Genomic DNA, 14,615 nt, shown 5'->3' on the forward strand with positions numbered 1-14,615 from the left:
ACTCAGGTCCTCATGAATCCAGGCTGGTGCTTTATCCACTGAGCCACCTAGCTCCCACTGTTTTTTTTTTTTTTTTAATTTTTATTTTTTTAAGTATTTTGGAAGGGACTTTGGTGCTAGTTAAAAGCATCTAGTGATATCTCAAAGACTGTAAAAACTTCCAAATGAAAAATCACTCATTCATTTTTCTACATGATTTTATACACTTGCATGTGGATAGGTACATTCTTTTTATTTTATTATTTTTTTTTTTTAGTGAGGCAATTGGGGTTAAGTGACTTGCCCAGGGTCACACAGCTAGTAAGTGTTAGGTGTCCGAGGCCAAATTTGAACTCAGGTACTCCTGACTCCAGGGCCGGTGCTTTATCCGCTGTGCCACCTAGCTGCCCCTGGATAGGTACATTCTTAAATAATGAAAATATGGTGTCCCATGACATTATATTAGGAGGCCTGATGAACTTTTTTCACTTTTTGTTTAGATGAACGTCATCTTTATGTTTGTTCCCCCTCAAAGATTTAATGGCTTTGTTGATTAAAGCAATCTTATTGGATATTTTGGGGAAAGTTTATTTTAGTCTTCATGTGTGCTACTTTTCTATTTACTCTGAACTCTGATTATGTGTGTTTCTAAGTCCTGTTGTTTGGAAAATGAAGAATATAGGCCATGAACAAAGTTAGATGTTAAATAAATGTCTTTGAAAAGAATGGTTTGAAATCTAAACTTATGATTGATTGGGTCAACTACTTTCCAAGCACCCTGGTTTTGTGACTTAAAAAAATCATGAGACATTTAGCCCTATATTTAATTGAACTCTGGTATTTCTTAATTTTTTAATGACTCTAAATAAGTTGTTAGAAAAAAAAGCTAGTTCCAAGCCCCCTCAAAAAATAGCAGTTTGCTGAAAATGTGCTGCTGTTGAAAAAATGCTCACCTTTAAAATGCAAATGGAAAAATAATTAAAAAAAATTAAATAGTAACTAAATTTGGCAAAAGGAATATCCTTATGAGGTCTCCATTTCTCTATAAGTTATTAATTTGTACCAAAGAATGTGATTTTTTTAAAAGGCACCCTAATTAGCCTTAAATATGGTGGTAAACTCATGGAGATCATAATGGTAAATTACTGGAGTTGTTTAGAATATGTAACCCTATATCGAGTGTTTTCTAGTATTAACTGTTGAAAGCATAGAAGATGCCACCTGCGGCTTTGCAGGATTTTCTATTCCTCTCCATTTAAAAGTAGGGAGTGGGGAAAGACAAGAGATTTTTGAATTAGAATTATAGACCAAGGTAAAAAAAAATAAGCACAACAATAAAAGATAAATGACCAATAAAATTGTAATCATTTCATGAGCTGATATTGGAAATCCCAATGAGAATGAGACTGAGACCAAGAGAGATACTGTGATCAAATTATTTTTTTCAGTAATTATATGTGTTAATTTGACTTGCGAAAATATAATCAATTTTGTGAAAGAGCTAGCCTATAAAACGTATAAGCAATTACATATGTTGAATAATAACTGATATAAAATTGATGAGTCAATTGAAAAGCCAGTATTATTTGACTTTTTCTGACACCATCAGAAATGTAGTCTCTCTCTTATGCTTGATAATAAATATTATGCATATTCATTCATACCACCAGCTTTTCCATTCCCCCGGAAATACTATACCTTTTTCTGCTTTGAAATCCTTAATAAGCATATCTTGGTGAATGAATGACCCTCTGGCAGTATATTGCTTGCATATAAGTGTTTATATCTGAAATATATATCTATATCTAATTTATCTATCTATCCATCTACCTACCTACCTACCTACCTACCTAATTGTCTAAATAATATTTCCCCCCTCTGCACTTCAGAGAAGACAGTAACAGCCACCTCCAAATTTGAACCATTCTCTATGCAGATTAGCTATTTGCTTCAGTGTGGTTGATTTTGACCGTGGTTCTAATCCTCATTCTAGCTTTAATATCATTATAGAAGCTTAAGCCCATAGGAACATAGATTTAGAGCTTCAAGGGACTTAAGTGGTTGTTAGGTTATAGATTTAGAACTGGAAGGGATTGTGAACACCATCTAATGAAACCCTCTAATTTTATAGATAAAGATGCTGAGAACCAGGTAGTTTGAGTTCTTGATCCAAAGTAACCTGATAGATAGCAACCAATGAATAAGCATTTACTAAGTACTTACAACGTACTAGGCAATAACTAAAAGAGTCTGGAGTTGAACTCAGGTCTTCAGATCCCAAATCCAGCTTATAATTTTACCTATCTCAAAGGAAGTATGTTTCAAATGTCCAATTTACAGCTTTTACCAAACACTTGGATGAGGAAAAAAATCCAGACTTTATTATGTCGGGGATATATAACCATTTGCATGTTTGTGCATTTATAAAATCTATCCAATTGTTTTCACATTTTCTCTCTCATTAGTATATAAGTTCCTTGAGGACAGGGACTATATTTTGTTCTTTCTGGTGTTTTGCACATAATAAATGTTTACTAAATAGTTATTGACCTTCCCAATACCATTTTTCTCACGTAACTCCTCTACTCAAAAAACCTGCCATGACTCTTCACGCCCTAGATGATAAAGTCCAATCTCTTTAGGCTATCATCCAAAAGCCTCCATGATCTTGACACATTTTCCTTTACAGCCTTTTTTCTAAGACTACTTTGGTCAAACTATTGTCCTCACTGTCTCATGACCACATCTTGTGCATTTGCTCATGTATCACCTATAATGCTCTTTACTTTTTCTCATGACTTATTTGAATCCTAATGCTCCTTTTCTTTCAAGACCTGATTCATATGTCCTCTGGGATACTTTTCCAGAGTTATCTACCCATGATGATTTTCCCTCCTCTAAAATTATTAATTTATAAATTATTATATATAATATAAATGAAGCCTTTCATTTATAGTATTAATTTGAAAGCTAATCAGATGAAGACTCATTATTATAGTAAACTATTGTTTAAGTACTGTTTAACTTTTGTTGGGCTTATATATTCTCATTTACCTATTTATTTTATCTATCTATCTATCTATTTATTTTTTGGTGGGGCAATGAGGGTTAAGTGACTTGCCCAGGGTCACACAAGTATCTGAGACTGGATTTGAACTCAGGTCTTCCTGAATCCAGGGCTGGTGTTTTATCCACTATACCACCTAGCTGCCTCATATATATTCTTTTACCAATTAGATTGAATGCTGTTCAAGGACAGGGATCGTGCTTTGCCATTTCTTTGTATAACACCAGGCATTTTTTTAAAGGGGAAATTTCTTCTAATGACTTAATGTTTTAATAAGAGTGTGATATATAGGTATTTTTTTCAGGAATAATATACATTGGGTGAATAAAATAAATATCTAAAAAGATATAAATACAATTTTGTAACCAATGGAAGCTAATGAATTCATTCTCTATTGAACATCTTTTGGCTGTTGAACTAGAACATTTTCTTATGGACATGTCTTTAGTTTCACTTTTGCTGTCAAGCTGGATAAAAAAGCATATATGTAAGTGTAAGAGAAAAATTGAATAATCATCTATTGATATTTTAAAATATTATATGCATAATTTTTCTCAAGGTATTTCATATGAAATCAACCAAATTAAAAAGGATCTTCAGTGTATTATGATCAATGGTAAAAACTAAAAAGATGTTAAGCAGTTGATATGAGGAAAATGTTTTGTATTATTAAAACATTCTACAAGTAAGCTATCCTTATTTCAAAGATATTAAATATAGATTTTCTTACTGCTTTTCTCAGTAAGCTCATATTATGGTAACTACTAGTGTAATTCTACTCTTAGATTCTGCCCCCCCCCCATTTTCTACCCCTCCCAATATGATTCCGGGAAACAGCCAATAGGAAAAGTATATCATCTAAAGTACCTACATGCTATCTGACTACATGTTTCTACTCATCGCTAAAAGGGGTAACTAGTGCAATGCTGAACAAGTTATTTAGCCTTTCTGAGGTTCTAGATGATAGGTTCAAAGATCTAGACTTGGAGAGGACCTTAAAGGCCATTTTTGTCCAATCTCATTTCACAGAGGAGGAGGAGAAACTGAAATCTTGGACGTTAAGTTAAGGTGAAAATATTATTTAAGCTATAAGTCAAGATTATCTAGGAACATTTCTACAGAAGTTCTACTCTGATGCCTTTATTATGGAATGGAAATGATCTTGGTTTCTCAAAAGAGATGCCAGTGAACACCAACACTAGCAGTTATTAGAAGGCTGACAAGGTTTCAAGTACATTCTTGGTGCTAGCCTGTACCTGTACTTAAGGGACAAGCTTAAAAGGCTGAGGAGGCTTTTCACCTGTAGGTTATATCATCCTTACTAGATGTAGGCTTTCCTATGTATAGTGTGTCTCCAGTGATGAAACTCCCTCCACTGATGCAAGTTGGCACTTAATTTGAAATGTATAGCCTTAGTGTTGTCTTCAGCATGAAGAGATTAAATGGTTTGACCAGGGTCACATTGTTATTAGATATCAGAGGAAGTACTTGAGACCTCATACTCCCGACCCTGAGATGAGCTGTCTACCTACGCCATCATGGTGCCTCTCAAGTTATCAATGAATTTACTGTTTCCATAAAACAGATAATAATTTAAGAAATATTAATAGAATTATTAGATTTATTTAATTGCTTTATTAGTAACAGTTGCTCAAATTTATAAAGAACTTTAAGCTTTCCAAAGTAGTAACCTTCCACCTCTGGGAGGTAGGGATGACATTCACTTTTTTGTTTCCAGTAACTCATCATAAATCCCTGAAATGCTGCAAATATTTTAAATGCATAGGTATATTGACTCTAAGAATAGATACTTAACATTTCTTGTTTACTTTTTTTCTAGATTTCATTTGTCTTAGTGTGCAAATTCAGGTCTAATTTAAATAGGGAAGGATGGAAATAATAATTTATTAAGTTCTTACTATGTGCCAGTCATGTTGCAAATATTATTTTGTTTACTTTTCACAATAAGCCAAGTAAGAAGGTGCTGTTATTATTCCCATCCTAAGGTTGAGGAAACTGAGGCACTGAGAGGTTAAGTGACTTATCCAAGGCCAACAAGCTAGGAAGTTGATGGCATTTGAATTGAGAACTTCTTAACTTTGGTGCCATTTAGATGCCTCAGGTTTGGCACAACTTAAGCCCTCCATTGTGGCATGGGGATTTGGAATCATTCTTTTTTGGGGGGAGGGGGAGGTAATGAGGATTAAGTGACTTGTCCAGGGTCACACAGCTAGTAAGTGTCAAGTGTCTGAGGCCAGATTTGAACTCAGGTCCTCCTGAATCCAGGGCCAGTGCTTTATCCACTGTGCTAGCTAGCTGCCCCTTGGGGATTTGGAATTTAAACCTGGGTTTGAATCCTATCTCTGTTCATAACCTTAGTGACTCTGGGACAAGTCGCTTCTCTTATGTCATTTAAAATGCAGGTATGACTTAGTTTGTAGGATTATTATTCTTTGCTTAAATCCAATAAATTTTTGGGGGACACTAAAACTACGGTACTCAGTATACTTTGATGCTTATTAAATCTATATTTAAATGCTTATTAAACATTTAATATGCATTAAACTGCACTAAGACTTTTAGGGTATCCTGTAGAGTATACTAATTATTTTTTTTTCTGAAGCAAATTGTCATTAAAGCTTAAAAGGGTAAAAATATTCAATGATATTGAGTAACATTTTTTTCCCTGAGGCAATTGGGGTTAAATGACTTGCCCAGGTTCACACAGCTAGTTAAGTGTCAAGTGTCTGAGACTGGATTTGAACTCAGGTTGTCCTCCTGAATCCATGGTTGGTGCTTTATCCACTCTGTCAACTAGCTGGCCTGAGTAACATTTTTTTAAAAGCAGTATCAGGAACTCAGTTTTTAAAAAAATTCTAGTTATACCCAGCACATGATATTTGAAATATGAATTTTTATGCTTTTACTGAGGCCCAGAGCTTAAAAATAACAATTAATGCTAGAAAATTAAAAATACTAAAATTGCATATTGATCGAGAACCAACTGAAAAGTCAGAAAGACCTAGCTTTAAGTCCTAACCCTTGACACAATGTTAGTCCTTTCTAAGCAATTCCCCAAAATACAAATTAAGAAGTTGCAAATCTGTATTAATTTAGGGATTTTCCATGGGGAGGAGTTCCTCATAGTAATTAAATCATAGGTCCTGATTCTCTCCAATCTCCTCTGACCACACCCCAAAATGATATATCTAGCTTCATACTTCCTTTCTGTTTTATCATCACAATTATGTTGTAGTTAATATTTACTTAGAGTCTTTTAAGGATCAAAGAAGAGGTAAAAATTATGATGATGTCTGGCACAAAGCACTTTTAGGTTTGCCAAACTTTATAATAACCTTATGCAATAGGCAAATGGTACTACCCTAAATTTAGGGATGAGGAACTGAGGTTTAAAGGCATTGGGTTGCTTGTCAATGTTCATACAGTTACCAAGTGTTTAAGGTGAAATTTGAATCCAGGTCTTTCTAAATAAAAGTTCAGTACTTTCACTATCATATGTTGCCTTTTAGTAATTAAAAATTCTCTGTTAAATTTTTTTCATAGCTGGAAAGGGTAGAAGAAGCATGGATAATGATCTATAGGGGAAGGGAGGAATTAATAATAGCCCTGATACATTGCAGAAGATCTTACATGTTCCAAAAGCCACCTTAGAAGTCAAATTACTGGTCCATAGTTAACTATTTAAATCATCATCTAAAATATCATCCTTGGAAGTGTTTCTTCCACGTGTATCTTCTGGGCCTCAGTTTTCTCGTCTCTAAAATGATCTCTCTGGTCCATCATAGTTCTAACATGCTATATGATTCAGGGGAACCTTATGGTTGTTAAATGGGAAAGTAGAAAAGAAGGAGAAAGTGAAGGATCAGAACCAAAATTTCATATTTGAGTTGAAAATTAACATTCTAAAGATATCATCTTGCAATTAGAATAGGTAATTCCCAGGATATTTGTTAAAAAATAACCCTGATCCTCACAAATTTTAGTAATGCAGTGTTTTTTTGTTTTGTTTTGTTTTGGTTTTTGCAGGGCAATGGGGGTTAAGTGACTTGCCCAGGGTCACACAGCCAGTAAGTGTCAAGTGTCTGAGGCCGGATTTGAACTCAGGAACTCCTGAATCCAGGGCCAGTGCTTTATCCACTGCGCCACCTAGCCGCCCCCAGTAATGCAGTGTTTTAAGGAATACATAAAAAGTGAGACAGAAAATCCATTGTAGGGATTTTCTGAGGGTTTGATGTTTCAACTACTGCATCAAAGTCATTCCAATATGACTGAGAAAATATGCATTCTTTAAAATCAGATCTACCATGTTTCGTGAAATTGCCACAAGAATTTCCTAGAAAAATGTAATCCATTAATCTATTTTATTTTTTTTTTACTTCACAACAACAAATAATGTAATACTCTGTGTGTGTGTGTAAGTGCTCAGTGATTTTCAACCATGAGACCTTTTAGAATTCCATATTCAAGGAAAATTAATCAACATTGCATGTGTACTAAAGAACATAATGTTGGCTAATATGAAAGGTAAGTTTAGTACTATGAATTTTTCTTTTTTCTTTTTTTGGTGAGACAATTGGGGTTAAGTGACTTGCCCAGGGTCACACAGCTAGCAAGTATCAAGTGTCTGAGACCGGATCTGAACTCAGGTCCTTCCTGACTCCAGGGCTGGTGCTGCATCCACTGCACCACCTAGCTGCCCCTGAATTTTTCTTTTTATCATTTACAATTTTCTATATGTATACACCACAGATAACTAGTTTATCATAACGATATGTCTTGAAAACTTAGAGATAATTTCTCCAGATGTTTTAAAAGGATTAATAATGACTGTCAGGATTTGTTATTATCTTCACGGGTCTACCTGCTTAGCCCATGGCTAGCATAGATTATGGTAATAACATAGAATAACATGTACTAGGAGATTATGATTTCCCTTACTAAGTCATTGCATTGTCAGGCTGCAATGCTACCGAAATTATAGTAAGAAACAAATAAATTGAAGCATAGGGATTTTGCCCATATCTCTCACATTTTGGCTTTTTCGTATAACCACATTGTACAAAAGCAACAAAATCATCAAAGACCACAGCAATTTCCATCTAAAACAACTTAAGAAATGTGGGCACACACACAAACTCACAGATCACTCAGGGATGAACATCTACCACAAAGCATGTAATCATCACATAGCACTCCCCAACAGTGTGGGGTGGGGAAATCTGGACCAGGAGCTAATTTTCATTGTTATACAAAAAATAGAGGTTCTTATTTAGCATGGGAGAAAGATGGCAAATAGAACATTGGAATAAAAGACCCAGACTGATCATTTCATTTGGAATAATGTTCTTGAATATCTTTTGTAAATATAAACCTAGTGTCCCCTTACCTTCAAAAATAATTTGAGCTCTATACTATTTTATTCATTCTAACTCTCCAACAGAAAAATAGATTAGTTAGGAGAATCTTAAATTCAGATCTAAAAAGAACAAGGGAAATTCATTAAATGGGATAATTTTTAGATCAATATTACTTTTAAGTGGGCTTCTGTACATTTTTAATGGTAAAACACAGTCAGGACTGAATTCAGTCACCCAAATGGTTTTAGTTTGTGAACAACTTATTCCTAATAATTATCCTTTCTGTCTCTGTCTCTCTCTGTCTCTTTTTCAGTTGTTAGTGAAGAACTGAATTTAGGATTTCACCAAGGCAAGGAACTCCCTTTCCCATAACAGGTTTGCCTCTTGTGGCACACTGAGAGTTCATGACTTTCTTATGGTCACAGAATCGGAATCAGAGGCAGGATTTAAAACCAGATCATCTTGTCTCATTGGCCAGCTCTCTATCCATTGTCCCATTCTTCCTCTCTCTGCTTTGCTACTTAGTTCTTGTTTATTTTAAGTCAAAAGATTAATTTCTAAATAATCTATTTTATTGAACTCTACTTTTTTGTTCTTTTCAGGATGCTTTGAATGGGTAGAAAAATGTGCTACAAATTAGTTCTGTCTGAAAAACTCCCAAATATTAATAAGTAGGTCTTTGATTTTGGAGAGCATATTGCAGTTATTAATCTGAGGTTCTTCCCCAATATATTTACAATTATGTTTTCTTATCTGTATAGCTAGATAACATCTTTTCCCTTTTCTCCTCTGATTCTGGTTTGTTATCCTTCAGTGTGCATGTCACTCATCTTTAGCATTCAGTTTTCTTAGTAGAATCATTATTTGACTTGCCACTTGAGAAAGAAGTTAAGAAATAATCTCATTTATTAAAAAGGTCTAGGAACATCTGAGGCTTAAGAGATGTAAGGGAACTTAGAGGTCAATGAGTTCAACTTCTCCATCATTTTGTACTTGAAGAAACTGAGTCTCATGATGGTTAAGTGACTTGCCCACAGCTAACAAAAGTCTGTGGCAGGTTATGAACCTAGGTCTTCCTGATTCTAAGGACAGCTCTCTGTCCTGGTTGATAGGCACATTTTCAGTAACTCGAAATAATCAATAATTTATTAAAAATTAGAATGTAAAAGAATGGCTTGGTATGTGCCCCACTGCTATGTAGCAAACACAATCAAACTATTCCTTATATGCTTTGACTTCACTGGTAAGATTTCAATTATCAGTAGGGATGAATTGAATGCTCTTGAGGTGTATGAATGAATCATCAACATTTAGTTTGACTATTTTTTCCACTGGGGTATTGCTTGTATATTTTGGTAAAGCAACATATAATTGAAGTCCCCCACCCCAAGATAATAAAAATGTTAACAGTGTGGCCTAGATGAAAAATAATAATAGATATTTCCCAAAGGCAAGTTATTGCCATGCTACAGACATATTTGTACATGCAAATACCATGCAATTAAATCAAAAATTATTAGTCTAACAAATAGTGCTTGCAGAGCAATTGCATATTGTAATAACAAGGCTGGGGAAAGCCTTCTAAATGGGAAAGAGCATGCAGTTTTAATGGCAGAGGGAAAATAGTATGGAATTACATGCTACAAAATAACTTAAACCGTCTATAAATTAGTTAAAATTTCTTCTGTCAGACAGCTTTGGAAGCAAAGTTAGCTCTGATGAAATAAGTATTTTTAGTATATTCAAATGATGACATACCATTTTCCATTAGCACAGATAGCACAGAGAACATATCCACCTTTCCTCCATTTTCATTGAATCATTTTTATATGGCAAGTACTCTCCCCCAAGCAAAACACCATATATAGCACAGTCTGCCAAGATGTACTTATTGACTTATGCTTCCCCACCCTAAGCATTTGTCCTCATTTCATACATGGAATGTAGTAGTTCACAGACAGAAACTTCCATTTATTGTATGTATCTCTATCAAAATTCAACATGAGGAATTAGGTACACACACATATGGAATGTGAAAAGACATTTTTTTCTTCCAATTAAACATTTTGGGTTAAAAATAGGATTGCCTTGGAGCAACTTTCTTTTTCATAAAAAATAGGAAAGAGAAAGAAAAATAGATACACTTTAACTCATTTTGTTACTCTTTAGTTTGTGCAAAATGTGTCAATGTTTTCATTTTGAGGTTAGTTATGAAAATCTGAACTGTTTTTCTTTGAATATATATTTATAAGAAAAGCTTGAGCTAGCAAAGAGCTCAGAATAAATAGTTAAGGTGATAGTTAAAATGCCTTCCCCTGAGTTAAAGAAGACTGAAATGGGACACCTTTTTCCCCCTGTAAGGAAAAAAAAATAAAGGAAGGAAAGGTCCAAGAAATAGCTAAGATTGCTGATGGTTTGTTACTACTTTAAAAGAAAAATGGGCTTTGTTTCCCCACCAGACACTGCCTGCATGCAGAAATATGCTGTTAGCCTTTAACTGATGACCACAATCTTCTAGTTGAAGTTAAGAAAGTGAATTTACCGTGTCTGAGAAACGGTAAAACTTCTCCAATGCAAAAGCTTCTGTCTGTGGGAAGGCAAAGTGGACCAAGAGGGATTGAGAAATCAGAGTCAAGTAATGTATAATTCAATAAAGTTGCACATTTGGTTTGAATTACATATAGCATCTTAACATAGCTTATCAATGAATAGATTCTTTATATAACCAGGATTTCCCCCCTCAATACTAAACTTAGAAAACTTCAGAATTTTTTCATTAACCTAAATTTCCAGTGTGTGCTGCTTCCTGAAGATTTTGAGTCATAAATCTTCATTTTTTACTTGTAATATATACCTATATATGAACACATATAAATATACATATATGCATATTTATGTGGCACTTGCATAAAACCTTTTTCCCCAAAGGGTCCAAATACCAGTTTGCTATTTCATATTTCTAACATCTCCACAATCCATATATTTTTATGTGAAGGGGAAAAAAATCCCTCACTCAGAGCAGTTAATTTGTTTTAGTTCCATTTAAATCACTAGTAATTGAAAGAAACCAAATTGAGGTCTTTTGACTTTTAGTCCACTGTTTTATCCATCTAATCACACTGTTTCCATGATACATGGTGAGTATGGGATATGTTTGTCCTTTTATACCTCCCTGTACTGCATCCATTGACTTCTTCTAGATGGAATACCACCTACCTTGAATTATCTAGCATATTTCTCTATATATCCTATTTGTCTCTACTGCCCAAATATAGAGGATATGTGAAGCTAATTAAAAAGGAAGTAAAGAAGACAAGTAAATCTAGAAAAAAATAAGAAAAGAATAAGTAAGAAGTTTTCCTGCCCCCTCCCCCAACAAAATAAAGGTGGGAAGGAGAAAAAGGACACTGCTTTATTTATAATGAATAATGAAAAATAGCTATATCAGTTTGCCAAATGAGGAATCAGGAAAAGAATTCCAAGTTTTGGGATAATATATATATAATATTTATAAATATATAATATATTATATATATATATATTTAAGTTTTATAGCAACTACTAGAAAAGTAAGGACCAGAAAATAATAAGAGGAAGAGAGTAGAAAGGAGGGGGTGGATGGGAAGTGAAAAGTAGGGAAAGAGAAAGTAAAGGAAGATAGAGAAAAGGAGGGAGGTGGAAAAAATAAAGAGGAAAAATTTTCTTATTTTAAAATACATCCATCTAATATGTTTCTCAGTATACCATTTAATATGGTCAAATTTTGGCAAAATATTATATAAATGGGCAACCCTGATGCTTCTGTTCTTGACCTTTTGGCAGATTCTTCTAGTACTCTTCCCACAGTACAATTAACTAGATATTCTAGAAGCAGCACTGACTCTTTTTAGACCATAAGACATAGCTGGATAAATAACCATTTTGATATATATGAGATAATAGGAAAGAACATGACTCATTATGTGAAAAACTAAGAACTAACCCCATCTATCATGTTACATTGGGGTAAGCTTAAGAAAGTTTTGCATCTTTCATGTATTAGTAGTTGTATACTATTTAAGTGAAATTGTAATTTTTGAAGTTTTAATTGATTTCATTTGATATTCCAGTTTCTAGCCACTCTTTGCTCTACCAAAACCCAACCTAGAATATTGTACATTTAAGTAGGTACTTCTCATAAAAACAAACAAACAAACAAGCAAAAAATTACAACTGATTGGCACTGGAACATCAGATAAAGCTAAGCCTTTTATTTATTGTTTGTACTTAAGTTTTTTTTTTAATGTTCTGATGTTTATTAGAAAGGAAAAAAAAAAGGTTAAAAATTGCACAAGATATTTCAGACTGATTTGTTCATCTGAGGGTAAAAGTCCCTGCATGTATTAATCTTAAAATGTTTATAGTGCCCTCTGGTTTGGGCTCAGCCAAAGTTAGGACATACTAGCAATATAACGATAGTATTTCATCCTTTTCTCCCAGTTAATTCCAGGGACTTTTCATAAAGACATATATAAATGAAGAAAATACCTGTCAGCTACACAGATCTTTTTCTTCTTCTGTTTCATCAAAAAGAAGATATTTGGTTGAAGAATATAGAGGAAAAAAAGTTCAACATAAAGTTGAACTTTTATCATAGTAGATTGATTTAGGTCAAGTTTAAATCTTTGTTCTTCTCTTGTAATGCTCTTAAGAATTAACATATGTAAAGCATTGGGTTTTCTTAATCTGAATAAGAGTTTTTATCTGTACCAGTAAATACAACAACATTGGGGAATAAACTGGAAAACTTTTCTGAGCTCCATACAGTTTGTTCAAAAATAGCATTCTGCGAATAGTTAGATTCCCAACACTTTGCTAAGCTACAAATTAAACAACACTAAAATGATGCTAGCATGTTTATCTCCTTGGCAGGATGTTTCCCTTCTCTAGGGTTGAAAATCACTATGTTTCCAGATGGTTAATACATTCACGTCCTACCTTGTTCTTCTTTCGTTTCCGACGAAATCGCAATAGTTCCTTGTGTTGTCTTGATACAAAGTTGACAGCAGCATACTCCAGGAGGGCTGAGAATACAAAGAGGAGACACACTGCCATCCAGATGTCTATGGCTTTAACATAAGAGACCTGGAAACAAAGAAAAGGCCAACTGAACAAGTTATGGGCTAGGTGACTTTGAGTGTCACCTCCAAGAAAAAGAAAGAATGGGGTGGCAGATGTTTGCTATATTCCCTCACCTTAATAATAGACTGTTACTGTAAAATAAGAGTAAACTTTAAAAACTTAGTTCTTTTTGGAAAAGAGATATTTCTGGAACTTCACCATACAAAACTTCCAAATACTAGATGATCATACTTTCTTCTTGTTTATATTACACTCAGAATTTGATTCTAAATTAGCCACCTACACAAAGGAGAAAAAAAATGTAATGAACTGTAAGTTTGCTTTCAGGAAGATTAGTATATGAGAACTATGACTAAAATTGAAATGTGTGTATAATGTGGATGCTACAATTCTCCCATTTTCTCTAGCCAGATTTTTCCAGTGTTAGTGTCTTCTGGGGGAGTAATTGAGATACTCTGATGCTGCATTAACACCTCCAGGTAAACAAAAAAAAGCAGAATGAACTGAAATGGTAATTTAATACTTGCCATATGACAGTAGAACCTAGAATCTAATCCCATTCAAAAAATGTTTATTAAGCTCCTGATTTATATAAGGCACTGTCCAAGGTGACAAGGAGACTAAATAAACAAGATGACAGGTGATTACTTCAGGCAAATTCATATACCCCCTGGAATCTATCTATGGGACCCCAGGTTAAGAACACTTGTCCTGGATGATCTCTAAGGTCTCATCCAACTGCTACAATTTATATTTTTAGTGCTTAAGTACATAAGAGATATAGCATGTTGCTTGTACATCTTTGTGTATCATTATGGCAACTGTTGAACCCCAACAAATTTCAAATAAGTTGTGCTCCTTTCTCTTAGCAGGAAGCAGAGAAACTTTCTTCAAATATCCTTACTAATTCTGTACTTGCTCTCCTTAAGTACTCCACTAGACATAGATCAGGCAGCAGTCTTCTCTGCATGTCTCTACTTCCCTCCTCATCCCTAGTCTTCTTTCCTCCCTCCCTTCCTTCCTTCCTTTTTCCCTTTTACATTTTTGCTTAAAATAGCAACAGATAGTTC

General features: G+C 34.1%; 1 protein-coding gene across 2 annotated transcripts in view; it reads right to left on the minus strand.

Annotated features, from left to right (window-relative positions):
- GLRA3 (glycine receptor alpha 3) overlaps positions 1-14,615 on the minus strand; it is a 270,886-nt gene that overhangs the window by 9,688 nt on the left and 246,583 nt on the right. The window contains exons 8-9 of one of the 2 annotated variants that reach the window (XM_043971177.1): positions 13,402-13,548; positions 10,967-11,011 (exon numbers count right to left, since the gene is read on the minus strand). In XM_043971177.1, coding sequence (XP_043827112.1) covers positions 10,967-11,011; positions 13,402-13,548 — 192 coding nt within the window. The remainder of the gene's footprint in view (positions 1-10,966; positions 11,012-13,401; positions 13,549-14,615) is intronic. The other variant, XM_043971178.1, reaches the window with a different exon arrangement.

The sequence above is a fragment of the Dromiciops gliroides genome, chromosome 6 (assembly GCF_019393635.1).
Source record: "Dromiciops gliroides isolate mDroGli1 chromosome 6, mDroGli1.pri, whole genome shotgun sequence".
NCBI classification, from domain to species: domain Eukaryota; kingdom Metazoa; phylum Chordata; class Mammalia; order Microbiotheria; family Microbiotheriidae; genus Dromiciops; species Dromiciops gliroides.